General features: G+C 39.7%; 1 protein-coding gene across 3 annotated transcripts in view; it reads right to left on the bottom strand.

Moving 5' to 3' along the window:
- The window catches only part of SS18 (SS18 subunit of BAF chromatin remodeling complex), a 39,772-nt gene extending 15,404 nt beyond the window's left edge, over positions 1–24,368 (bottom strand). For all 3 annotated transcript variants that reach the window (XM_065752619.1, XM_065752620.1, XM_065752622.1), the window contains exons 1-5: positions 24,200–24,368; positions 21,287–21,363; positions 20,049–20,133; positions 8,379–8,532; positions 4,284–4,505 (exon numbers count right to left, since the gene is read on the bottom strand). In XM_065752619.1, coding sequence (XP_065608691.1) covers positions 4,284–4,505; positions 8,379–8,532; positions 20,049–20,133; positions 21,287–21,363; positions 24,200–24,268 — 607 coding nt within the window. In that variant the 5' untranslated portion in view covers positions 24,269–24,368. The remainder of the gene's footprint in view (positions 1–4,283; positions 4,506–8,378; positions 8,533–20,048; positions 20,134–21,286; positions 21,364–24,199) is intronic.
- Positions 24,369–24,869: the final 501 nt, after the last annotated feature.

Below are 24,869 nucleotides of genomic sequence, written 5' to 3'. Positions count from 1 at the left end.
GATCTTATTCTGATCTGTCATATCCTGAACATGTTTCTATTTCAGATAACACTGGATGTTCCCATGTTCCTGTTCCTTTGACTCTATGGACAATGAAAGGAGATATGGCATTACACACCAGCCTAGTCAACTGTCCCTGTGATCTGTTCATGTTTGCTTGTAATTCAAAGAGCTCTAAAACTTTATGGAACTTTTATAAATTCATATAAATGAAACTGTCCCTTAAAAAAATCTCAGCATCAGACTACACAGCTGGTCTTCTGCAAGTGACTGAGTCAACACAACATTCTCATGTAGCATTCAGCTGTTGAAAGGAAGCCAGTCCTGCTCCCTCAGCCCAAGCAATGTATAATGCTCATTGAATAATAACTGATGGAGTTCAGCACTTGCTTCAAGCACTTCTTGCATGGGAATGAACTCTAGCAAGGATCTGAGAAACAACATTTTTCTAAGACTGTCTAATAATTTCTTGGTCTTTACTCTTAAAAGTATTTGAGCCATCAAACTATGACCATGAAAGATCTTTTCAATATAAATAGGACGAATTTTCATATTAGTTTCAGGTTCCAGAAAACTGCTCTTACACTTCCCTTCTGGAACATCAAAAATTGGCAAGAGTTAAAGAACTACATTCAACATAAGTAGCTTCCCATACAGAATCAGAAAAGCATCTACAAAAAAGAAGCTTCCTCCTCAGACAATCAGATCCTGTTGCCTCCTGTCTGTTCTGAAAAGGTAGTCAATATTCCATGCAGATGTCCCAGGATGCTACAGCAGCTTTTTAATCAAGTCACCTGCAGAATATTCCCTTAAAATTTTTTGCTTCTCAAGTCCTACATGACTAAACCGCTTTCTTTCATTAACTAGACTGACTACCTATGTGAAACCTGTTTCTCATTTAACACGTTCCTACTGCTAATAAATCATAAAGCTAGTGTAAACCAGTGAAGAGTACACCAAAAAGAAAATCCCACAATGGATTCTGTATTATGTATTCGATTCCTTATAGCACTTTTTTTTTTGTACCAACCACACGTCTCAAAATGTGTAGATACAGTAAGTTGGTTTGCTATAAAACAAGCTGCACATAAAACATTATGTTAAAGCCACTCAGAAGTTAGATCAAACCTTTTTATATGTTATAGTGTCACCTTCTATTATATGATAGCAGGCTTTTCTTTTCTACAAGTCCTGGCCTAATTCAGTAACAGTAGATTTTATTCACTGAAAAGCCATTCAGTATTTTGTTTCCTCCTAATTGTTGAGTGTGAGATGCCATGACTATTCAAATGCAACTGTGAAGACAGAATTATTAATTTACTCATGGGCTTCCTTACAGCATTCATTCATAACTAAAATACCTAAATCTTCATAATGAAAATACTTTCACAATGCTACTGTGAGATTAGGTACTACTATAATCTCACCATCAAACTCAGTCCTTTACAGATCAGGAATCCATACAGTGCAAGACTAAGGTCAAAAATGTCTACTAATTTGTCATAGCCAATTTGAGATGTTAAGACTTTTGCAATATTTAGCATTATAATGAGTTAGGGCTGTTACTAACTGACAGAACTAGTAGGATCCCTTATTTTCAACAGAAAAGAAGCAAAGTTTGATCATGGGTTCACAAATGTTTCCTAGAAGCAATACCAAATTTCAGAAAATTTTGCTTTATTTCTGCTTTTGATGGTTGCATGCAGTCCTGATCAAGAAATCAAAAAGTCACAATCCATTTATTACCTTGCAGGGGAACTGTTAGATCACACCTTGAGTTGATGACTGAGCACCCAGGTGAAGAAGTGTGTCTGGCCCAGGGAACACAGGCAAACTGCCTGCACCTGTGCCCCCACATGACCAGAAGGGGTGGAACTACGCTGGGCTCATTTAAGAGCCAGCCACTAAGGACAGAGCAGCTCTTGTATCTGGACTACTTCCCAAGGAAGGATGTGGCATGGCTAGAGAGACCCTACACCACCTGGGTGAGTTCAACTCTTCTTTCTCCATATTGGCATGCATATGATATCCATATGACAATATATGACTGTGAGCCTACCTGCAAATGCTGTATCTGGTATCACTAAGAACCTATTAGAAGCAATTTGGCTTCCTTGTGAGCAGAATGTACTTTTTCCTTTTATTGCCCCCAATGCATTTTCTATCTGCTCGTTCACTTAAATCAGAATCCTGCGGTAACTGCATTCAGCTGAGTCCCTGTACTTAGTCAGACTGGATCTTGGCCACCTACTTTTATCTATCACCATCTCACCACATCCAGCAGACTTGCCTGCTACTCTTTGCCTTCTGTCCAGGAGCCATGAGAGAAGATACAAAAATGCTTCCGCTAACTTGTCACAAAATCTCAAAACAAATTCAACAACTAAGAGTAGAAGACAGAGTAAAGGTGTTAAGTAAACTTGTCTGGGAATATTCCTACATCAAAAAACTTAGCTACCAGTATAATGCGAGCATGCACAAATTTGGACTCAATGACATTATGCTCCATTGCTACTGAACCAGTTTCAAAGCCCTGCTCGAAAGCAATGCTGGACTAGCTGATTGTTAATGGTCTCTTCCAACACAAACCATGTCACAGTTTACACAAGAAATGCTCTACTTACTGATGTTTTCGTGCAACACTAACATTGTAAAGAATGCAGCTTTTCACCCCTCTGTCTAAATGACTCTCCATTTCTGTGGAGCTTCCACAAAAATTGCAGTCTTAAAATAGATGTAAAAACCTGAGCCTAACCAGACAGAAGGATTTCCAATGACATTATGTGCAGGCAATACTATCAGCTCATGTTCCAACAAACTATTCTGCTCTTCTTCTTGAACCTATAATTTGGTTAGACACTGCTTTATTCCCCAAAGCAACTTCAATATTATTATTTGTTCAGAACAAAAACCTTTTAGGTATTTTCTTCTGCTTTCCTTCTAATGAGCAACTTACAAGTTTGACAGAGTACTGAAAAATACAACAGGGGAATATTACAAGGAAGAGTTTAAACACTGTTTCGAGATGGACCAATCACAAGTCCTAAACTGTAAGATACATACAAAGTTTTTTTCTGTGGAGCAACTTAGCTGATGATTCCCTTCACTAAAACAGCTGCATATTTATTGCTAACTCTCTGCAACTAAGAAATTTCAACAAATATGCAGGGCTTTTATAAAGCATCCTATAATGCTTACAAAATTACTCCACTGAGTATTGCGCAGAATACACAGGTAACTTGAGAGTTCTGACAGTCAAAAGTATTCACACTTGTAATGATTTCCTCTGCTATGTACCTACTGTTTTTTTAATTTGATACTAAAATTTAAGGAAAAATGCCAGTAAGAATGTGGGTAACAGAAGACTTTATCAGACTTCCCACTTTCACTACTGGTAAGAAAGCTGCAGAAATAGCTGGTTGATCTTGACTCATTTTTTGGTTTCATTTCAACTTCATCTTTCCTCTGCTTTGAACCTCTCAGTGATGTAGTGATCAAACAGATCAGTACAAATTGCTCTGTTTCTGTACCTCAGAAACAAATGGCATCTATGTAACAAAGTGGAGCCTAAATCTCCAATTAGACCACATTGTGATAAGAACCAATATCACTGGAAGATTTCTTTTTTCCTCCACATGAAGAAGAACCCTAAAAATAGGAAAAAGGCATCCAGAGACAAAAAAAAAAAAAGTAATTTGGTCTTCTGTGACTCTAATACAATATTTTAATTCAATTATGTCCTTTCACTTCAACAACAACCAAACTGAACAGTTTGTGCTATCCAAATATCCTAGTTACAAAGTTAGTTTTGAAATTTACCATATACACAAGGACAATTTATGAAAAGAGTTGAAGATTGGTTCTGAATTTCCTTTCTTGTAATTAACAGATTGAGCTAAAACAGCATGCAGGAAAGAACAAAGATTAATTACGTACAGAAATGTTAGGACTTCAGTTTTTCAACTCACCCAAGAGACTGAAGAGTACATATACATTTTTATCAACTCAAACAGTTACAACAGAAGTGTAAAGTCTGGGAAAGTTAAACTGCAGTTCATATTCACAAGCTATAAAAGCAGACTTAATCCCACCTTCTCACAAAACAGCAGACAACGCTGTCTGCAGATATAAAAATTCATCAGCACATTGAAGAATAGAGATGTAGAGTCCTGAAAACACGGGATATGTGCATTTAGGGAAGGAAATCTACAAGAAAAGTTCTTTAAGAAAAGTCTTGAGTGAGATGCTTCCTTTTTGCAGAAGCAAACAAGCACCTCGTTTACCTTGGTTTGGTTGCATGTTCATGTTTGGTCTGGGACCATAGTTGCCCATTGGCTGTCCCTGGCTCATGGTCATCTGATTCTGCACTGGCATACTCTGTGAGGATGGCACTGAGTGATTATAGCCGCCCATTGACCCATGGCTACTTGAAGGCATGTTCATGGAACTGTTTGTCATATTGAGTTGGTTAGGTCCAGGTCCTTGCATAGGCATATGGTTAGGTCCTTCAAAAAGAAAAGCGGGGGAGAAAAAGATTTCTGTATTAAGCACCATACAACAGGCAAGTACATTCACACCGAATTACAAAACTCAATAAAAGCTTTTAAATACAACACATTTAGGAACGTTTCTCCTCCTGCCCTTTTCAAGACACCTTGCTGGAATAATAAAGGGAATAATAAAGGTTCACTGCTCCTGCAAAACAAGATATGCAGAGATTGCTGAACAGTACAAAGACAGATCCACCACAAATGCAGGCAAGTCAGTAAATAGGATGACTACCATGACAGAAAGCTACAGTCAGCAGTACTGTCCATTCAATTCAATACTGTCTAACTGTGTTACAGAGACAACAGGGAGGCAGGAGATCATCACTACCCATGTCATCATCTTGTTGAAGTAAAATTAAGGTTAAAAAAAGCTCCAGCCTGTGGTAACAAGCAACTATTACAGGACTGTGAGAAGGCTACTTCCCATACTTATAATTTCCTAAGAAAAGGAAGATGCAGGATTAGTGCCAGAAAGTAAGGGCATGGAAGTGTTTTGTTTTTAAGGAAGAAAATTGTCTATAACAGATACTAGAGAGCTCACCAAGTACACAGTGGAATACGTTTCTGAAAACCAGCAATATAAGAAGTGGAACAGGGAAGACAGAAAGAGAGAAGTTGTTGAACATATAAACCAGCCCCTTAGGGAAATTATTTTACACTTAATGTCTAGGGTAGCATCAAAACAGAAGAAAGCACTCAAGAAACAGTGGGCAGAGGAAATATCAGACATGTGCATGTTCTGGGATCAAAAACAGAAGTTTGTTAGTGTAGAGCTAGAGGAAAAGGACGGAGGTAAAGCTAAGATAATAGTATGGAAAAAAACCTTGCAAATGAAAAATAAGAACACATTTGAGAAATAGCATTTTAATACAGTTTGCCCATATACTCCAGGAGGTTCTCTTGCATGTAAGGACACAACAGTTATTCTTACATGAATGAAATATGAAGAACATGAAATGAGGAATATGAATGAGTGGGACAAGAAGTACCTATCTGCCATTAAAGCAACTTTAAATACTTTACTTATTATATCCTGTGTTAAACTAAAGTTAGTGGAATAAGTATCTTACCTAAATAAAAGTGAAGTTAACTCAACTGCTAAAAGACAGCATCTTAGTCCTGAGACTAAGCTGTAAGTGCATTTGAGGCTACATTTGTAAGAAGGAAGGAATTTGGGATAACTTGCTGGAGACATACGAGCACCTTTTGTTCAGGGAGGACATCTTCTACTGCCAAGGTAAAGGTCACAACCCTACAGCTGGTGTTATCTTTCAACTTTCTATTTATCAAACAGCTGAAGAAATCAGGGAGATAATCTGACATCATCAAAAACCTTTTTATCATCTCCTTCCAAATCCATGCACTACCCTTAATCTGCATCATATATTCAATGAAGGCAATTCTTCACACAAGGTTCTTTTTTTCAGGTAAAATCTATCATCTGTCACAGGTACAGATGCATTAAATTCCACTACAGGCTGAAAAAGGCTTGTCTTAACTGTCTTCACCAGTAAGAGGATACAGACACTTATCTGTCAGGGGAAGCAATTAAGGGTCTCAGCAGTACTTCAGGCTGTTTATTAGCCAGAACACAAATGTGAGAAAAATCACCCTTTGGCCTCTAGGTAATGGGAGAGGTCTGTGGCAGAACTTTTCAGCAGCTTATGCACTGACTGTTACTGGAGAGCTCTTTTAATCATCCCATCAGCCCTCCCACCCATACTTAGTTCTCTGGAAGCCCCTACTTGGATGAGGCCTACCAGAAATCCTTAGCTGGTAATTTTAAAAGCCTAAATTTTATTTCTTCCAGTCAACTTGTGATTTTTTGACCCTGGGTTCTCATGTCTTGCACTGAACTCCTTTAGGACAGATCACCTCTTCAGTTACGTAAAGTTTTGTTATCTGACCTCTATCATAAAGCATATTATGTAATTTTATGCTAAGTGCCCTATAAAGAGAAAGCAAATGCATACACTGAATAAATAATTGCAAATATGCGTCTACAAAATACAGAAAGGCAAACTAGCAAACACTAAAGGCAAAACAACATTCAGATATCCACTTAATGAGATGATTCTCTTTTCCCTTCTCTAGAGTGTAACTATGAAGTAATTTTAGCATGCCTTCCCAATATTAGAGATGCCCTCATCCTAAGCTGTTTATCTTCACATCCTCAGAGACAACCTTAAACACAGAAGGGGAAGGAACAGACATTCAAAAAAGGTATATATTGGGAAGAAAGGCTAAATTAAAGCTTAGTTTGAAACTGTTTTTAAGCATTTGTCTAGGTGAATATCCAAACAAATCTATTTACCTTTCACATATCTTCATAAGCACTCTTTTCTTATTCTATCTAATTACAAAATATGTGTGTTTAAGGAGTGACTTTTCTCCCCTGTGGCTCTGCAGTGAAGTCATTATGCTCACATTGTGACTTAGTAATCCTTCTCCTTGGAAAAGATCATTATAATAACAATAATATGATTACACTAGAGGGTCAAAGAGACTGATTTGTGAAAAGCAATGTTATGCTCCATGGGAGCTGATGGATCTTAGATGGATAGAAGACTCCTCAACCAGAATCTCTCTGCCCTACTTAAGGAGCTAGCATATATTGTACTTTTTGTTTCCAAGCGCAAACAATGACCAACGTGTACAATGAAACTCACTTCCTCTCTAGATCTTCTATTGTTTACTGCTGTCACAAGACTTCTGGGTGCTATTAAGCGACACTTTTCAGAAAAGCTGCTACTACCAGGTCAATTTTATCAAGATTTGAACACAAATCACACACCATAGCTATTGTTATATTTGTAGCTAAAGTTTTGCATAGTTATATGCCATAGAGCTTATCCTTGTGACCACAGAGCTGAATACACAAAGATCCTTTGATAGCAGTTTCCTTTCCTGGAAGAATCAATACCCTGAAGAGCTTTTGTATGAAAAGTTCCTTCATACAAAAATATGAAGGGGTCCTGAACAAAGGCAATCCTGGGAATGTCATTTTAAGTTGAAAGCCAACTCTCACGGAAAAGGCAGTATGACTTTACGAGTGGAAATTCTGGAAAACAGCCTCTCTATAAAGAAGCATGCTTTTTCCAGGGCTCCCTCCTTTCTGATCTGACTGCTGAAGGGAATAGTTAGCCCAAAGCCAGTACTGGTAGGAATAATGTAGAATTTTATCATCTTGTTTCACTGCTTTGTTTTTGACATCTCAAGCACTTTTCTTTTTATTACAAAACAGGATGGCATAAAAAAAGACTTAAAATTTATACCTAGAACAATAATCTGGAGGCTGTTTCTTTACAAATCCCTTACCGTTCAACATGTCTTCAATAATAAAGAACACAGGATTAGTGGCAACTGGTGACTTTCTGTACAGAAGTGATCTAATTATTTTTTTCCCTTATACTTACAGTGTGAGTTTTGAATGTGGGTAAAATGTATCTATTTTATCTAATTATCTGGTTGTGATGATCTCACATTATCTTTTTATGGAAGGATTTGCATTCACTCAGCCACAGGCCAATACCTTTCCCCAATAAGCCTTCTAAAGCCAGCTGTACTGCATGGTTTCAAACAGACTAAATTTAGCCAGTTCTGTTCATCAGAGGAATGCTGTGTGTCAGCTACATCAAAGCCCAAGGGCAGCCTGATAAACACTGAATACAGGTCACGTAGCTCTGTAGCTAACAAACTCTAAGAGAGCTCGTACTCGGGGGCATTCAAAGCAGTTTTGTCATCAACAATCTAGTATCCCCTGAGCCCCCATGTCGTTCCAGTTGCTAAGCAACGCTGGTGTTAATGTCTTAGAGGAGAAAAACTTACCAGGCATCTGGCCGTTCATCTGGTTCTGCATGTGTGGCGCAGGAGGGCCCCCACCTACCAGTCCATCTGAAGACATGTTGTGCGAGCGTGGGGGCGGAGGGGGGCCGCTCTGACTCATCCCTCCTGGACCCATAGGCATATTCTGTGTGGGTGGCTGGAAGGAGACAGTTTAGTCAAACAAGAGAAGCAGTTAGGCTGACAAATATATTATATGTACATATGGTACGGCAGTTGCCTATATCGCTAAGCGGCGTATGAGAAAGCACTGAAAAGCGTTTCTTGCTTTTTCTGGTATGATTAACTCAGTATTAATTTGGGCAAAACATTTAGTATTTCCATCAATTTTACATGAAGTATTGCAAGCAGACAGCACCACGGTACCTTCGAGCATTGCTTTAAAATAAATAAAAACCAAATCAATGCCTCATTAAAAAATTATATCGCAACAGTCTAAGACTGCTAGAATTACTCCCTCCCACACAAAGCTTTCCCTCAAAGCAGCGTTTGCTCAACAGGAAAATAACTCTCCCGTTATAATTCTCTCCTATCAACTGCTTTGTTGCTGTTAACAGACCTTGCACCAGGACAAAGCAGGTACAACCAGAGATGAAAGTCTCTAAATGCTCATAGACAAGCAAAAATTTGCACCTGGGTGTGGTAAAATGTTTGAGATTTCCTCTCTCCCCCGAAGCACCGAAGGCCTAGTTCATAATTTTGTGCCAAACACCCCCTACAGACTGAAAGCACATTAGTGCTGGCCTCCAAAGGTCCAGAGACAGCTGCCTAGAAAGGATGTTTTTGGCAAATTTCCTAATGAAATTGTGAGGAAAATAACTGAATAACCTTGAGAGTTCAAAGAGGGAGAGCAAGAAAAACAACAAATACAAGGGGGAATTTACTATTAGGTTCTACACTCAGCAATGTAAGAAGGCACAGAAACTGCTAGCAGACAGCTTTGCTTTCCTGTTAAAGTCTCCTGTGAGACCACAATATTCTCCCTGTGCACCTTAACCAAATGCTTCCAGGGGAATAAAAATTATGAGTCAGTGAAAACACTGGCCTCTGGCTTTTGAGGACCCTGTCTACAAAGTTCCTGCACAACCCCTTCCTGGAAGACAATGATGGGTATATTTTTCCACAGTTCTCTTTACAGAAGAACCTAGAGAGAAAAATAAGTCCTTACCTAGTACAGCCCCCCTTATCACTAGACCTGCTCGTAAGGATGTTCATAATGACAAAGCATAACAGGAAAAAAGCAACTCTTTACACCTGAGTGTAAAGCAGGACCCCTTTTTTTGCCTTGGAAATGGGAAAACTTGCAGTAGGAGCATTAAGCAAGAGTCAGACCTCTGGTGACAGCAATAGGACAGAGGGAATAGAATGGAGCTGCATCAGGGGAGGGTCAGGTTGGGAGTTAGGAAAAGGTTCTGCCTCAGGAGGGTGGTGGGTACGGCCATAAGCTGCTGGAGTTCAAGGAGCACTTGGGCAGTGCTCTCAGAAACATGATTTGAATTTTGGATGGTGCCCTGTAGAGCCAGGGATTGGCTCAATGACATGGGTCCCTTCCAGCATGGGATACTGTATGGCTCTAATGCTCATGGATAATATAGACACATATTCACTTCCTGGAGACAGGAAGGGATGGAATAGTATTGACTGATTCTCTCAACATTTTTTCAAATACCTCAAGCAAGTATTATTTTCCCTACAATATTTTTAAAAATACCTCAAAAAATCAGAGAAAGGCTTTTCTGAGGAGGAAGACGAAGAAAAAATGCAAATAAGCATGTAGGTTGCTCTGAAAGTAATGCCTCCTATTTACTTCTGTGGGAACTACAACAGATAGAGCACAATAACAGGACTTGATAAGAGCAAATTCTCAGCTACAAAACAGTATTTTCAACAGTCACCACTATTCTGCATTTTTGCCAGTGATCAATCAGACCATGCATGCCTCTCTCATAAAAACCTGTACCAGTGGAGGTGACTCAATGTTTCATAGCTGCTATGAAGGTGTTACTGCTAGGAACAAGTAGCCCCTGTGGCCTGGTGTTACCATGTTGCAAAAGAAAGGTTGTCTCCTTCTCAGGCCTGACCCCAAAGGTTTGAGCCTACAGCTTAGCCAGTGTTGCAATGGAGTGGTCAGAGTTGATGGCTTGCTCAGGTTCCTGGAAATCCAGTATGATTGCTCCTCTACTATCCCAGAAGGCAGAGAACATCACTTTACAGACTGAGGGCTGCGACTTCAAATTTCTTCTTCAATGGGGAATTCTCATCTTGCCACTCCATCGACTATTGTTTTGACTCCAGCTCATAGTGGTGACAACACATCTCATCACTGGTAAGCAATGACGTGATCGAGATAAGTCACCTTCAGCCTCGTATTGGTTGAGTAGGTCCTGACAAACTTGCATATGGTGTTCTTTCTGCTCCTGTGTGAGCACTCCTGGGACTCACCTGGCAAAAACTTCCTGATATTCCAATGTTGCCACTGTTGTTTCCAACAAACTGAAGTTGATATTCAGCTCCACATACAGTTCGCACATACATTCTGTCAGATCACTCCTTTGCTGCCATCTATGACACAGTAACGAAGTGTAATGGAATACTGGTGGGAAGGTTCAGCTTCTCCTACCACAGCACCAACATCTGCCTCTGATGCCATGAGCCAACATAATAGGAGGCGTTACTTTCAGCTCAGCCCTCATAATTTATCTGGAGGAGCTTCTGTGTATGCCAATAGCCCAAAGACATGTGGGAATCCATTTTAGATTCTTGAAAATAATTTAAGAAGGTCCAACGTAATCTTTCATTAATATAAAATTACACCACGGGACAGCTAGAAAGTAATGAACATTATACTCTTTTCATAATAAGTAGTAAGACTGATTCTAGGAACCACAAATCCCTCAGATTTGTGAACCTTTCTCTCCAAGCCACAAGTACATTGATGAAACCAAATGGAGAATGATAAAAATCCAAGAATGAAAGAGATGAATTAGTAAACTGTCAATACAAGGAAGCTATGGTTTTTTACTTTATTCAAAAATATAAATAAAACACATATACATACATTGTATACATAACAAAAACCTCTTAATACAAGTTTTTTTTTTTGCAAAGCCTTTAGGCTAAGTACAGTATGTAGATATATGCTTTCATTGATCAGAAACTACCCAATGAGAAGAAAAAAGAAAGTGCATAAAGTCCAAAGAATAAAGCAACATAATATTAAATATTTTCAAGAGATGTCTGTAAGTGCCAATACTTGAAGATGTTGCAATACTAATTGCTAAATATTATGAAGGAAAGAATAAGTAGAACTGTGCCAGGTAAATTCAAATGGAAAAAAGTATGACCATAACACTGAGTTTTGAGCCATTCTTTCTTCTGAAAGAACAAACACTGCAACTGATCTGAAAAACAAACAAACAAACAAAAAAAAAAAAAAAAAAACAACCAAAAACCTGACTACTACCTAGAGAGCTCTGTGGGACAAAATTAGAAAAATTCCATTAAAACCACTCAAAATACATACATCTGCTTTCTGATCATTTTCAGTGTTTGACTGAACAGAAGTCAGGTATAAAACACAAGAAATAAAATGCCATGGCATTTGTGATAATGATACACATTTGGTTTGGGGAAAGGTATAACAAAAAGATACTATAAAAGCAAGAGGATACCAAAGACAGGGAACCAGTGATGAAAGACTCTGAATTTCTTTTACCTGAAACAAGTCAAAAATGACAGATCTTTATTTTTACAGAGAAAGGAAATCAACGTAAGAGGATATGTCAGAAATACAATTTAATGTATGATCTACAGAAAAAGTAGATCATCCAATTTATGCCTTAACAACAAAGAAAACCCCAGGAGAACAGTCAATAAATTGAGGAATAACATTAAACATGTGAGACACCATATAAATCACATAAACCTGAGGAATTCATCAACACAAGACACCAGAACAAGGTTTAAATAGGATTTGAAGATAATTACACATACATATATGCAATAGAAACAGAGTTACATTATATATAATATTTTAAAGGGTGTTGTAAGCTTTCATGTCAGGGTCATAAACCAATCACGATCTGATAGCAATTAAAAAGAAGTGTCTCTAGCAGATATAATTATTCCCCTGTGAAATTCCTCCACAGCATCTTTCTACTTACTGCAGACAGAAAAAAGAAAGGAAGAAAAAATTGTTTTAAAATGGCAATTTTCCTATCTCTATCAAAGTTATTCCATGCTTTGAGAAGTAGTAAAACTTCTTTTAAATCATTTTTAATTAAAAGAAAGTAAACCTGGGCCAGTTAGCCTTTGTTTTGAAATTGACTATCCCTGGTAATATGCAGTAAGCATGACAAAGACCTTCAAACTACAAAATAATCACAATATTCAAAAGACAAATACTTGAATAAAATATGAAAATAAGAAAAAAAAATTGAGAAGGCAAAGTGACTCAACTTGAACCCTATACATTCAGTCATTTGGATGAGATTACATCCAAAAGTAGTTAGGTTGAAAGAACCAGAGGAAAGGCTACCTTCACTTTGCTGAATAAGTGATAGAAAGGAATGAAAATTAAAATCTATGTTAATTTTATTCCCATTACAAAGTAGAAACTGTTAAAACATTTTACTAGCAGTAAGAATTAAATTAGAAAACTAAGTAAGATAAGCGTCAGACTTAGCTTCATTTGCTATACACTATTTTTTGGGTCACATTCTCAAACACGGTTGCAATTTATAGCCACTATAAGCATTTATAATTTATCAGAGCATGACAAAAAAAACTTTAAACTATGTTGCCTATTTCTGGAAAGCTAAACTAGAGAAAAGACTGAAATTGGCCTTCACTTGTAAGTTAAAAAGAGACAAGAAAAAATAAACATTAGATTCTAGCTGAGAGTTTTCAGCAAACAAATCTTAAAAGTTATTTGAAGGCATAAACTCGTAACAACAGTTAAACTGCATTTTACTGACGATTTTCTTAAGCAATAAAATAAATCAAATTCAAGACATCAAACAAAAATGGTGGAATTCTACATCTGGAACTTTTATCTATCATCTCTTTCCTGCCCCATGCCAAAATACCAGATTTTTCTTACCATGAATAGTAGGCTGAAAGTTTTGATTATGCATCATAACGATGAAACATTAACTCAGCAGTCAAAAAACTTAAAGCAGTAAAAATATACAAGTCAGGAAATACCGTTCAGCATATACTAAAACAAAGTATCGCTAATCAATATAGCAACAGAAATTTAAAGGACACTACCACTAATTCAATTTTCCTGGAATTCTCTCAGAATAACAATTGCAAGGTACATGCAGCACGAACATAAAAATCCTCTAATCTTTCTAAGAGGAACTGTAACTTGTGATTTAATCAATCATCTTTGTTTTCAGCTCTCAAATAGCATTTTCTGCAAAGCAAAATATTCTATTCCTGGAGGTACTCTGGCCTGCTAATACCACATTGCTAGCATCACAGCACCTGCCCCAGCCTCACAGAACAGTACCCTGTTCATAGGTGGTGATGACACTGCAGAAAACTTACTGAGGGGTTAGAGTGGGAAATAAGACCATAACGGAATATATTTCCAAGATTTGAAAACACTGGGATTCATTTAATTGGATTATGACTCTTCTACATGGTGCAGAGTATTCTTGTACTGAGAACATCTTAAATAAATAAATAAAAGGAACCTATATTATTTCTCAGAAAGTGTAATTCTTAGCTCAATTGAAGCACAAAGAATCCTGCTGAACCCGATGTAAGTTTAATTAAGAAAACTGCAAAGCTGTACAGGCAGAAGGACTTGCATTGTACAAATAACATGGATATTACCTGAGTGCCTTGTACTACTCTCAGCAAACTGTCCAGGGCTAAGACAGAAACGTATTCTACAAATATTGTACTAAGAAAGACAAATCACATCTTGAAGCACAAGAATTACATTTTAGAGCGTAACCTTAAACTGGTTGTTGTGGTTTAGTGATTTCTACATCAGACACAGAAGTTGTAGGCAGTGTCAGCAGTTTTTCTGTGCACAGTGCACTAGCACCCCATGTGGACACACTCGATTAGCAATACATGCAGAGTAATTTACAAAAGTTAGTGAGCCTCTTATTTCAAGCAGTCTATGAATCCACCTATAACTTGATAACATCTTAAAACCCCATGTTCTAATAAGAGTTTCTTCACTTAAGTGCCAGTTGTACTTCTTGCAGCTGTTCTCCACTTCCCAATATGCTCACATACTCATTTACACAGTCCCACAGTCAATCTGAACTAACTCAGAATGAGAATATCCCCCTTTGTCCCTAACTATTGCATTGATTTCTCTAGATAGGTTCATCATACAAAAACAGTGAAATGTTATACAGCAGAACCACATCAGGTGAGAGTACAGCACAGGTTACATCAGCTTAACAGGGGAACCTCTCCAGGAGTAAAACAACCTGGAAAAGTGGGTAAAATGGGGATCCACAACTTCAGAGTTCATATTTTTGGCTTTTGCTTAAGAAGGATGACTCTACTGGCCCCAAAAGATACAGCACAACTTACAGACTGCTGATGTTACAGAGAGCCAACAAAGCAACCTGGTGAGGAACAACTCGCTGAACCTATGCTATAGGAAATTTGGCTCTTTGGGCAAACAGCAAGCTACAGACATCACTAGAGTGCTTTTACCACTTGCACCTTTGGCTCACAAAACAGAGCAAATTTTTTTTTTGAGAGTTACAAAAAGAATTAGAGGAAGAAACAACGTAAGAAACATTCTTTAAGGAAGCTGGAGGCACAAATAAGTTAGCTATTACCAATTCAAGATTTGCACTAGCTTGATAATTTCTAGTAACAATACAGAACAAAGCTTAATTTACCTATGCCAAGCTCTGGCTGCCTCTCATTCAAAGAGCAGCTGGGAAATTGTTCCCCTGTTTAACTTCACACAAAACAGAAGCATCTACATTTCCTCTTTTAAAGAGCACAAACACTGACAGTGAAAGAAACCCTCCTTGGAGGGGTTTGCTCAATATGGAGAACATGAATGCCATACCATTCCTCCTTTTTTCAGAGATTTTACTTGCTTAGCATTCCTTTCATCACCTCCTATCTCATATCTGTCTTTCCAAAAGTATTCTAGAAATTATTATATTTTTTGAAAACTGATTTTTACATGTTTAATTGGACTGATTTTTCTTCAAAATTCATGTTCCACTTCCACCTAATAGCTCACTTGACTCATAACAGGAAACACTGAATCTTGCTTTTACACTCCACTGCCCATTAATTCACTTTACAGTTGAACATGAGTCCTGCGTGGACTTACATTATGAAAGGCTCATCCAGAATAACACACCCTACTGCTTTCACTCTCTAACAGATTTTCCTCTATCATACAGTAAAGACTAGACTGTCTCAAACATTTAGTATATAACTGCATACAAATCTCATTAACTTAGTAATCCAATCACATTTACAACTTCAATCGTACTTGCAAATTTTAAGTTATTAAAACTGTTCTGGATGGTGCCTTTCCCCCCCCCATTAGCGTACATTTAAGATCAATTTTATGTCCAAAATTTACTTAAAAACAAAACAAAAGAAACAACAGAGTGCATACTGTGCAACTTTGGAGCCCTAGTAGTCCCTATGTTTCCAAACTGTTTCTATAAGCTACTAACATTCAAAGTACATTAGATACACATATTGAATAGCACCCACTTGAAAAGTACCGTAGCATAGACTCCCATTCAGCCAGCTCAACTCTTTTAATTATTAAAAAAAAAAAATGCCCTCCCTACCAAAAATAGCAAAAAAACCCTGTATTCCAGTAAGAAAGTTTGGGGATCCTTCCCACTTATGTCACTCTGCAACTCCATGAAGCTTGAGGAAGTGATTTACTCAGGTGCTGGTAGTGTTCCCTAATGATCTTTAGCTCTTGATGATGTCCTTTGGAAGTAAGCAGCACTTCAGTTTTTATTGACAGCGGGTGTTTATAAAAAAATATCACCATTTTATATTAGAACTATTTAGTAACAATAATGATCTGGACTGTGACAAGATGGGAACTACAGCATGAAGAACATAGATGAAGAATCACAAGTTCTACAAGATTTTGGACAAATTTCTCAAGTAAGAAAATAATTATTAATTTTATTAATGAATGTTTTGATATTCTGATGTCAAGAAAAAAAAATTAACGAGATGCATACATTTTCCTGTAACTCAAGCACTGAGCTATCTCGCAGGTCACTTCACAAAGAATTTCGTTTGCTAAGGGTGTAAACTCACTTCCATAGGAAAATTAGTAATAATCATTAACCTTCATTTTCATGACATTCATGAAGTACACCGTGAAATCAAGAGCTCCACGTACTGGCTGAAGGGAAGTTGCATTGCTTAAGAGAAACTCAGAGAAACTTCTATGTTTAAAAAGACCAAAAAAGTTCCCTAGTAATTCCTGCAGACCTCTACATCTGCCTGTTATAAAAACCAACGCACACGCAAATGTAGAACAAAACTCCCCCTCTATTCCTTTCAGGAAAGTTATCATTACAGGGTGCTCTCATAAATTCTTGATAAAAAGCAACAGGACAGGAGAGGAAAAAGGCCTAAGCAGGTAAGTCTACTGTCATTCAACAGTCAGCAATGACCTTTTAATGCCATTCTCTCAAGAAATCCTAAGAACTAAAACAAAGGTTGGAGAGGACAAGATGTAGTTTTAGATATTATAGAATCACAGAATGGCCTAGGTTGAAAAAGGACCTCAAAGATCATCAAGTTTCAACACCCCTGCCATGGGCAGGGTCGCCAACCACTAGAGCAGGCTGCCTAGAGCCACATCAGCCTTGCCTTGAATGCTTCCAGGGATGGGGCATCCACAACCTCCCTGGGCAACCTGTTCCAGTGCATTACCACCCCCTGAGTGAAAAACTTCCCTTAGCAATGCTGCTATTACCACTGCTGTGGCTGGTCAACTCAAGGAGATTAACCTCAGATTTGCTTCCTATTCCAGAGTCACAGTTTCACATAAAACAAGAACTTCATTATGACATCGAGCCTTCAAAGTCTTTCCAGCTCTCTTCACTCACAGCTTGCAATGCTTACTTCATCTGTTTCAACTTCTCCTTACTTCCACGCCCCTCAAAGCATTTCTCTGTGCAACATGGCTGATTTGTTGTAATTCTGCTTAACATAAGACTTGTTCCTTGCATGAAATACCAAGCTCTATTCAGAAAAGATGTATGAACACTTGATTGCAATAGCGCATTCTGAAAGATACAGTCAATGAGCAAAGTAGCTTTTCTTTTTTTCATTTTTATACAAAATCCAACCTGTCTAATACAAAAGATAGGAAGAAGGCAGCAACTACCTTTAATAATCCAGGCAAAGGGTGAAGAAGAATACAGTACAAAAACATTTTTCCCAAGTAATACTGAAGTGTTAGACCTACAGACTACTATGAGAAGATAAAATGAAGTTACAAGGCAAAACCACTTGGACCCAGTATTAAGTTCTCATGAATCTGGTCATTTAGATCTTTTACTCATTTTAAAAGCAGCAAGCTAATTTCAATTCAATTCTGACACACAAAATGTGTTACAGAAAGTAAACATTAAGTTCTGAAATTTTCTGAGCACTTATTTGATTAAAATGAGAATAAGATAAAATTCAAACAACAAAATAAATGTAGTTTACCAGGAGAACAATCCTCCAGATAGGAACAGACCAGATATAACCTAACTTCACAAGCTGTCCAGAGGCTAGCCCTCTTCAATTACATGGGAAGCTACTGCAACAGCAATACCATGAAGTTTTTACATTCTACTACTGGAAGAAAAAAAAAAAAAAAGGAATATTTCTCTGGTGTCAGCCACAAAACAAGAATTTGGTAAGATTGTTCAAATGCTGCCACAGAAATGTGGTGAACTGAAACGTAACACTTCATAAGCTTCCTTAGGTCTTGAGTGAAAAAATAAATGGAGCAAGCTTTAAGTGTATCTTACGTTAAACAAGCAGTAACTCACGTGTTCCCAAATTCTCCTGGCTAAAATTCACTGGGAAGATAGCGACTGTTTAAAGAATGATTTTTTCCGAAAACCTGAACAAAAAGTTGCTCTTATCTGATTACATTACCCCATTTCAAGCAAATCTTCAAAGATTTTCTTGGTAGGTGAGAGTGTCTACGCTCCACTAAGACCGAACATCTAAAATTAATTTTGTATTACCTCTGTATTCCCTGTCCAGTTATTCAAAGGAGAAAAAACGCTATACTATTTTGTCATTGCTGAAAAATATCCCTTACACCGTGGAGCAGAAATGCACTTCAGCCCTGGTCTGCGAAACCTTTCATGGCCCTATCCTCACTTTTTCCTTAAGAAGAGAATGTCACCACATTCAACCGTAAGAACAGGGCTATGCACTAGGGACTAGAATAAGGTCAAATTCATTTCCAGTTGTCATCAGAACCAGGATATGAATTAAGCCTCCAAGAACATATTAGTTGAGTAACACACACAGCCCTCTTAAAGGTTTCCTTCCCTTCCCCCACAGCTACAAGCTTGGATTTATAAAGAGAAGCATCTACAAGCACAACAGGTTGGACAAAATGAAGCACTGTTTCTATAGTCCTCTAGGTACCAACTTGAAAAGATGCTTCGCTAGTAGCAATGATTGGAGAACACTTCTCCAGAGACCAAAGAAAAAGTAATTCAATTTCAGTTGGTTAGAACTAGTATCTAGGAATGGCTGTTTTATAGACATTCTTTTTAGCTTCATATTACAGAAATGAATCAAGACTATATTAATTCAAGAAAAGTCTTATTACTAAAAAACAAAAGAACTTCCTTGAGTTACTCGCAATGAACTCCCAGAGCTTTCCGATTAACACAAACCCACAACCAGATAGCAAGTTATTTTAATGCTTATTGTATCTTTCCTCACCGCTCCATAAACAATGAAAAGAAGGGAAAAACTGGCAGTATCTTACAAAATTAAAAGCTCAGCAATACAGATTCAGAGAAAATACAGATTTTTTAAAAGAAGCAAATGTTATCCAACAAATTTGGATAACACTTTCATTTCTAAAGCTATACAGTGTTTCAAGATAAGCCCACATATTATTTTTCATATATTAGTGCTATCCATCACCCATCGAGGTTAAAAGAAGTAGAGGATTTAAGAGACTCACCTAAAGTACCTCAAAGCTGATATCTACCCAAACCCATTCCATGAAGGCTAAAGAACAGATGATATTCCATCAGAAAATAAGAAGTAAAATAAAACTGAACTCCTCACTTTCCCCTAACGTAGGGGGAAAAAAAGAGAGTACCTGTCACAGGAGCTGATCAACAGCCATACCAGGCAACTTAGCTGAGAAAAAGCAAAGTCATCTATAAGCCAAGCCAGACAACATGCAGGCACAGCATGTTTAATCCCAGAATATCAGCCTCCACTTAAAAAGTCAGACTGTGAGCATAACAGAAGCAGTGAGATAATGATACATCAATATGGCGCGAGACACATTCCACCTTGTACTCACTGCACAGTAAACAGCAGACTAACCACTTGGACAGTTCGTCCAAACATCTCCCCCTTCCCATGAATTCAGATTACATCTATTCCCTCAGTTTTGCACTGCTTTGTACTTACTGCTGGTAGCAGAGACTGCATGTTCTGGTTGGAGTCAGCTATAGTAGCTAGATAAACCAGGTTTGTGTGTAGCATCTGCTGGTACCTACCAAAATGAACAAAGGAAGAGGCCTGAAGTTACAATCTTGGAATTTAGCTCTACACATGTGAACAACTTTGAAGGACTTACAAGAGTACTTATTTAGGATCCTACATATTTTCTTCACATTACCCAACAGATCAACCTTTCCCAGTTTCTCTGTCAAATCTGACCTGTTCTCTACAATTTCTGTCTTGCTAACAAAGTCCATAGCATGGTGACTGTTCTCAACCGTTTCACTTCCCAAGGTAAATGAAGTCACTAGGAGGCATTTTAAAGTGTAAGTCTGTCTGTTTGATGTAATTTCCAACAGAAATACTAGGGAAAGAGAGCCCTTTTTATTATGTCCCTACATGCACGGTATCATGTTAACATGAATCATGACCAAGAAGAGTGTAAATGTCATCAGGACCCTGAGCTTTGGATGTTCACTGTTAAATTGCTTTTCTGCTGCAGAGCCAGATTCCAGAGTATCGACATCCAGCCCAGAGTCAAAAGAACAACCTTGCAAGCAGGAATGGAATACAAGTATGTAACTGGCTGGCATACAGCTTAATATAGTAACTGCGTGCTACCCTCTGCTCATATCAATAGAAGTAATCCCTTGAAACAAAAATACCTACCACTTGTCACCCCAGCTTTCTCCCCAGGTTACCAGTGTCTTAATAAAGGCCTCAAGAGCCACACTGTGATACCCCATCTGTCACCACATGGTGGAATATTTGTCCAGGTCCACAGCTGCCTCGCCCTCCAGAAATCTCACTAGACAACGGATTTATATGATATATATTCTGGCAAGCCAAACTTAAGGTAGAGTTTGTTCTCAGGCAAGTGGTAAACAGTTAGCAGAAATACTACATCATTTTGAAAGGTCTGAGAAGAAAACTACCTCCTTCCTAAACTGTAATTACAATACAGAGATAGATCTCTCAATTACACAGTCCCCCTTTTTGTGTCATGCTATTAACTTGCAGTATTCAAGTTGCAATGGTTCAATGGAAGTGATAGTCATACAGCAAAGAAAAAAATTAACATTATTTGCAGCAATACTCTTCTATTCTTCTCAGTGTGGCTCTCCTTCAAGGTAAGCTAAATAAACCAGCAACTGATCTAGATGGAAATTCACCCAGTCCACAGCAGATTTGAATTAATGCCTTACTGAGAGCATTCAGATGTCTTCCCTTTGTTCTGGTAGTCCATTATACACTGAATAAGATGGTTATTTTCATCCAGCATCTGAAACAATAAAGAAGTCTGATATAAGTTTAACATTTTTTATGGGAAAAAATAACTGAAGTCAACTACGAGTCTTACTCTTCAAAGTTTGTGAGTTGTTTTTTTTTTTAACAAACAAAAATCAATATTCCAGAAAGCCCTACTTTTACCAATTACTTACATTCTTTTGCTCTTCCACCTTACTTTTGTAGCTTTCAGTGTAAGGGCTATAAATCACTATTATAGCTACGCAAATCAAGTTTCCTATCTACCTATGTTTGATCTACAAGAAGTTCATAGGAAGTTTTCGGAGTTTTCAGTTTCTTCATGTCATCTCAACCAAAGAACAAACTTGAAAATTTGGGGCATAAATTTTTCTTCTCCCTCCAAAGCCCATAGTTCAATAATAAAATGCACTGTAACGGTTAACTGATAGAAACTGAGCTTAACAGACAGGACTGTTTCAAGAAAACACATATAATGGACATATGGCTCAACTTTTCAATATGTTCTGTATAATTACATGCTCTTAAAGTGCAGCTTAACTGGCACAACAGACAGTATTTCAGAAGTGTCTGGGAATATGAACACAGGCTAATTACTTTTTTGGGGAAAATAAAGTTCTAAAATCATGAGAAACAGCAGGTCTCATGGTCTTCTGCAGGAAGTTCATGAAGTAAAGATGTTCTATGCTAACAAACAAGGAAAAAAATGTAGCCTGGTTTCTTAAGAGTTGCACATCCTCACGCTTGTTTCTTGTCTTATCCAGTCATCTGCACTCTGATCAGACAGGACTAAGCGTTATCAGCCTATTCAGTGTCACACCCTAAATCTGCAAACCTGGTCACCCCTTCTCTCCTATTATGCATGGGACATGGCACCCAGCTACTGAATTTCACAAAGCTAATACGATCTTGATCATCCTCAAAGCTCTTCCCTTCTTCCAAACACCAAATCAAAACATTCCAAGTTAGAATATGGTTGAGATTAGCAAGAAGGCTTATGATTCTACAAGGGAAGCACAAACACTGTAATTACATCATTTCCATTTCCCTAGAAATCCAACTTTAGCAAATTCTACAAGAAAACAAACAGAAAACTTTTTTTATTCCTTTTGACAAAGCCACCTCCTATTACAAAGACAGACATAAACCTCATAACCTTAGGCTGTCCACTCTGGATTGCATCCGGGTAAGAATAAAACGAACAGCTGAGTCTTCCTAAATTCAAACCAGTAATTCACCAAAACACACTAGAACAATCAGAAATTATTCTCACCCGAAATTGCTGGACCTGGAAACACTGCCCTTAAGCAGGATCCACAGACAGAACCGCAATATCCCAAGTTTCTCAACTAATGACACTGAGCAGAACTACATCTGCATACTCTTAAGAGGATCCTGGACACACCTGCACACCAGCACACTTCATATGTACTAACATCAAGTGTTAAAGAAACACAGTGGCCAAATTCAATAGAAGAGCTGGGGAAAAAGCAATTAGTCCCATTTATATAGCATATAGAGTACTTGCCAGGGAAGCCTTGAATGAAGGCCCTCATCAAAAAGTCTACAACCCTCTAGAGAAAGGCAACAGATACTAAAGGCATGTTAGGATACAGAGTGGTGAGGTGCTGGCACAGCTGCCCAGAGAAGCCACGCTGCCCCATCACTGGAGGGCTCAAGGCCAGGTTGGATGGGGCCCTGTGCAGCTGAGCTGCTGGGGGGCAGCCCTGCCTACAGCATGGGGTGGGACGGGGTGGGCTTTAAGGTCTCTTCCAGCCTAAGCCATTCTACAATATAGGTAAACTTTGGAACTGCCAGCGAGATGTTTTTTTCCTCCACTGATGCTATACAGGCTGGACATCTTTGGGGAAAAAAAAAGAAAAAAAGAAAAAAACAGAATAAGGCTAGGAGGAAAGCAAACAAGAAAGAATACAACTGTATGCTTGATAGGACTACAGGAGCTGCTTTATCCGATTTTTATCAAGCTGTTCCTGATGGAAAATCAAGATAGTTCCTTGAAAAAGTTACAGATGCCCGCCTTCACAAGATAACCTAGCTTCCAGCTGGATGAACCCACCAAGACTTCTGACAACTTACCTACATCAACTACGAAGATTCTCCAACTTTAGCTATACCAGGGTTCTGCCAGTACACTAACAACAAATAAGTGGCTTGACTACAGCACAAGAAAAACCTAACTGTCTACATTCTCCACATGCACATTAGAGAATCACGTAAACGTCCAAAGGGATCTCTAGAAATCATCTAGTCCAAGCGCCTGCCCAAGCTCCCGAGTCCAAGCTGCACACTGGAGACCTGCAGCCTTCAGGCAGCTTTCCACCAGTGGGTCCGCATTTCCCACCTTCACTTCTGAAGCACAGAGTGCTGTAGCACTATGTAAGGCCGCAGTGCAGCCGCGGGTCCTCCATGACGCCCTCCCTGCCGACACCCACGTCCTTTACTAAGTCAGAAGCTGATCGTTATCTGACGAGCTCCCACGCGAGGAGCTTGCCTGACAACGAGGGCCTACGCTTAAGTTCCAAACTGAACTCAACTACCCCTCCTCACCTCCGCCAACACAGAATGCCGGGGGTTACCACAGGCAATTTCCCTCTCGCTGCCGCCTCCCGCAGCAGCCCTGTCACGGCCGCCGGCCATAAGCGCTTCCCTTTAAGCCGCAGAGGAGGGGAGGGGCGGAGCGGGACAGGGCCTTACTTCGCGGCGGCCCCAACGCTCGCCCCGCAGTGCCGGGCTCCCTTCCCCTGCCGGCCTCACAGCGCGGCCTGGCCCGCCGCCCCGAGGCCTCAGCCCCGCCGCCCCCTCACGGCTCGAAGTCTCGGGCCCTCCCTCACCTTCTGGATGGCGGCCGGCGTGATCTCGCCCTTCCCCCGCTGCCGGGGTGCCGCGAACGCCACCGACATGTCGCGCGGCTGCCGCCAGCACAGCCCAACACGGCCCAACCCGCCCCCGCCCGCTCACGCGCACCCCGCGGCGGCGGGAGGCGGCCGCGATCCGGGAACAGGGCTGTGCGGGGGGGCGGGGTGGCCGTGCAGTGGGACGGCCCATTCCGCTCCCGCCGGGGAAGGGCGACGGTGGGCCGGGAACTCCGCCCCGCTTTCCGGCAGCGAGAAGGGAGCCACGAGGGGAGATCGGGCGCTTCGTGGAGCGTGGCCGAAAGAGTGGGGCCGAGTCGGCTGCACCGTTCGAACGCAGCCGCTCTGCGCAACGCTGACCTTGTCGGTCGCCCCTCTCTTTGTCGCAGCGTTGGTACAGTCCGACCCGACTCCGCTCAGCACCGGACGGGCGGAAAACTGGTACGGTCGGCAGAGGGGGAGATGGAAGAGCGGCAGCTCTCGCGCGACACGGGGCTGCTCTCCCCCCCCCGCGTGGCGGCAGTTGGTCGCGCCCGAGAAGCCCGCGCTGCCGGCGGGGCGGGGTTCCTCGGAGCGCTGCAGAACTGACAGGTGGACCGACAAAATACAGGGAAAAGTTGTAGGGGGAGCAGCTGGGTCGGCTCCTCCG

The sequence above is a fragment of the Cyrtonyx montezumae genome, unplaced genomic scaffold, assembly GCF_038088225.1.
Source record: "Cyrtonyx montezumae isolate F1298 unplaced genomic scaffold, pur_monq_1.0 scaffold_8, whole genome shotgun sequence".
NCBI classification, from domain to species: domain Eukaryota; kingdom Metazoa; phylum Chordata; class Aves; order Galliformes; family Odontophoridae; genus Cyrtonyx; species Cyrtonyx montezumae.
This window is presented reverse-complemented; position numbering and strand designations above follow the sequence as displayed.